The sequence below is a fragment of the Hakea prostrata genome, chromosome 10 (genome assembly GCF_041222555.1).
Source record: "Hakea prostrata isolate BN-2017 chromosome 10, UWA_Hpros_2, whole genome shotgun sequence".
Classification (NCBI taxonomy): Eukaryota; Viridiplantae; Streptophyta; class Magnoliopsida; order Proteales; family Proteaceae; genus Hakea; species Hakea prostrata.
This window is the reverse complement of record NC_142609.1, coordinates 44170845-44173148: the sequence shown is the minus strand read 5'-3', so window position 1 is coordinate 44173148 and position 2304 is coordinate 44170845. Positions and strand designations below refer to the sequence as shown.

At 34.6% G+C, this 2304-nt stretch overlaps 1 protein-coding gene across 1 annotated transcript; it reads left to right on the top strand.

Moving 5' to 3' along the window:
• Positions 1-222: 222 nt before the first annotated feature.
• On the top strand, positions 223-1197 carry LOC149003295 (major allergen Pru ar 1-like). Its single transcript, XM_089137693.1, has 2 exons — positions 223-488; positions 581-1197. Exons 1-2 carry the CDS (start codon positions 308-310, stop codon positions 877-879), a joined length of 480 nt encoding a protein of 159 aa, XP_088993819.1. The 5' UTR covers positions 223-307; the 3' UTR covers positions 880-1197.
• The last annotated feature ends 1107 nt before the right edge of the window (positions 1198-2304 follow it).

The window sequence follows — 2304 nt, the reverse complement described above, 5'->3', positions numbered from 1 at the left end:
AATAGTGTGAAAATGACAAAATGAGGTGTTTCCTTGGCATAGCTTCAATTATACAGTCAATTTTTCCCAAAAAAATAATAATTTATTCAGTCAAATTCAAACTTTGTGTTCTATACTTCTCTTATTTTATGTGTCAACAGGTTATTTTCTATCCTCCAAGGCTGGTAGTTGAGAGAAGTTCCCTGAACCTGATTCTATAAATACCAATGAAATCTCATTCAGTTTTCATCATCAGACATCACTCTCACAAACACCAATCTTCTTCTTCTACAATCCTTTGAGGTTCTATATCATATTCTTGATCAAAATGGGAGTCACCACTGTCAACAACGAGTTCAATTGCCCAATCCCACCTGCAAGGATTTTCAAGGCTGCAATTGTTGATGCACACAATTTACTTCCCAAAGTCCTTCCTGACAAGATTAAAAGCATTGAAATTCAAGGAGATGGTAGTGCTGGTTCTGTCAAACAGATCAACTTCGCTGATGGTTTGTTCTAATTTTTCTTACTTCATCTTTATTCATTCTATATTGAATCAATTGCACTGGTAATTAAGTAGCAAATTTTCTTCCTTGTGCAGATGGTCCTTTTCCCTTCATTAAACATCGGATTGAAGAAGTCGATGAACAGAACTTCAAGTGCAAGTTTACATTGATTGAAGGAGCTGTCATTGGAGAAAAGATTGAAAAAGTTGTTGATACAGTTCAATTCTTGCCCTCTGCAGATGGGGGATCCATTATCAAGACTTCTTCTGAGTTTTACACCATTGGTGACTTCACAATGGGTGAAGAAGAAATCGAGATGGGGAAGGAAATGGCCACTGGGACATTCAAGTTGATAGTAGAGTATCTCTGCAACAACCCAAATGCTTATGTTTAAGAACCCCTTTTAGTTTGGTGGAAAGTAATGTTTGAAGGTCATCTTTTGTGTGGGTTGCTATTTCTAATGTGGAACTAGGAGTTGTAGGACGACTGGTGTTAAAGAATAATGCTTGTGCTGTAATAAAGGAGCATTTTGTTTGTAGGAACTGTAATGTGAAATTTTCATATCTCTTTTGGTAGAAGGTTTGGCCAAAGCTTCACTTTGTTTACACTATCTGAAATCTATTAATGTCACCTTGAAATAAATCAACTTATTAGTCAGACTCCCCAACTACTATATATACAAGTTACCTTGTTTGAAAGGCAAAATTGTTCTTCTCATTTGAAGCTTTAAGTGTTTCAAAGCTAAAGTCAAGGTGCTAATCATCAGAGAAGGCCTTAATTGTCAAGATCATTTATGTGTTTTTGTTTCCCAACAAATAAGTCCATCTTACAAAAGTCGCTTTTAAGATTGCTTTTCTTGCTTTTTAATTAAAAAAAAAAACCCTTTAGGGTCTGTTTGGTTACATGAGTTTGGAGATTTCAAATGTCTAGAGATTTCAAATCTATGGAGTCATAATTTATAAAATTAAATGTTTGGTTGTGGAATGAAATATGTAGATTCATCCTAAAAAACTATTTGATCGACGTGATTTTTGTGAATGTGCAAATGTATAGTTTTTTTGAAATCTTTGGATTTCACCCCTTACCCATAAATCTACAAATTCACGTTTTTAGTGTAAAAAAGTGAATCTCTAGATTTCATGAATCTATAGATTTTTACTACCAAACAGGTATAATTCTCAGATTCATGTAACCAAATAGGCCCTTAACAAACATTACATTAAGCTCACATATTTTTGTGGTTCCACACATACTAAAAAAAATTGGTAAACAGTTAATAATGATATATTTTTCCTTGGCAAAATATAGGCAAATTAAAGTTTAAAAAAAAAATGCATGATTTCAACCATGGAACGAAGTTTCAGAAATTTAAACTGGCGAAATTTCAACCATGGAACGGATTTTTTTTTAATGAAAATCACCAATAACAACTTTGCTTTCTATATAATTTTCGCTTTTGTTGTAGGATGCTCAATTGTTTTTTCTTGTTATTTTTCTTATACACCATAAACTATTAGTTCAAACCGTTAGTTAGCCCGAATCCAAATTGCACCAAACTGAAACTGTCGCAAAAAATGTTACAGTTTAACCGAGTAGGAGATTCCGCGACGGTTCACCATAAACCGTCGCTAAATAATACGTTCCAATTCCATTCCGTAACTTGAAGATAAGAAATTCCCCGACGACGCTTTCCATAAAACCTAAATCCGCGCCCAAATTTTGGGATCTCCCGCTTTTATTTTCCAAGCGGTGCTCTCTCTCGCTCTCTCTCTCTTAAAGGTATCCACAGACTTATCTCCTTGGGGTTCTGATCCACTGC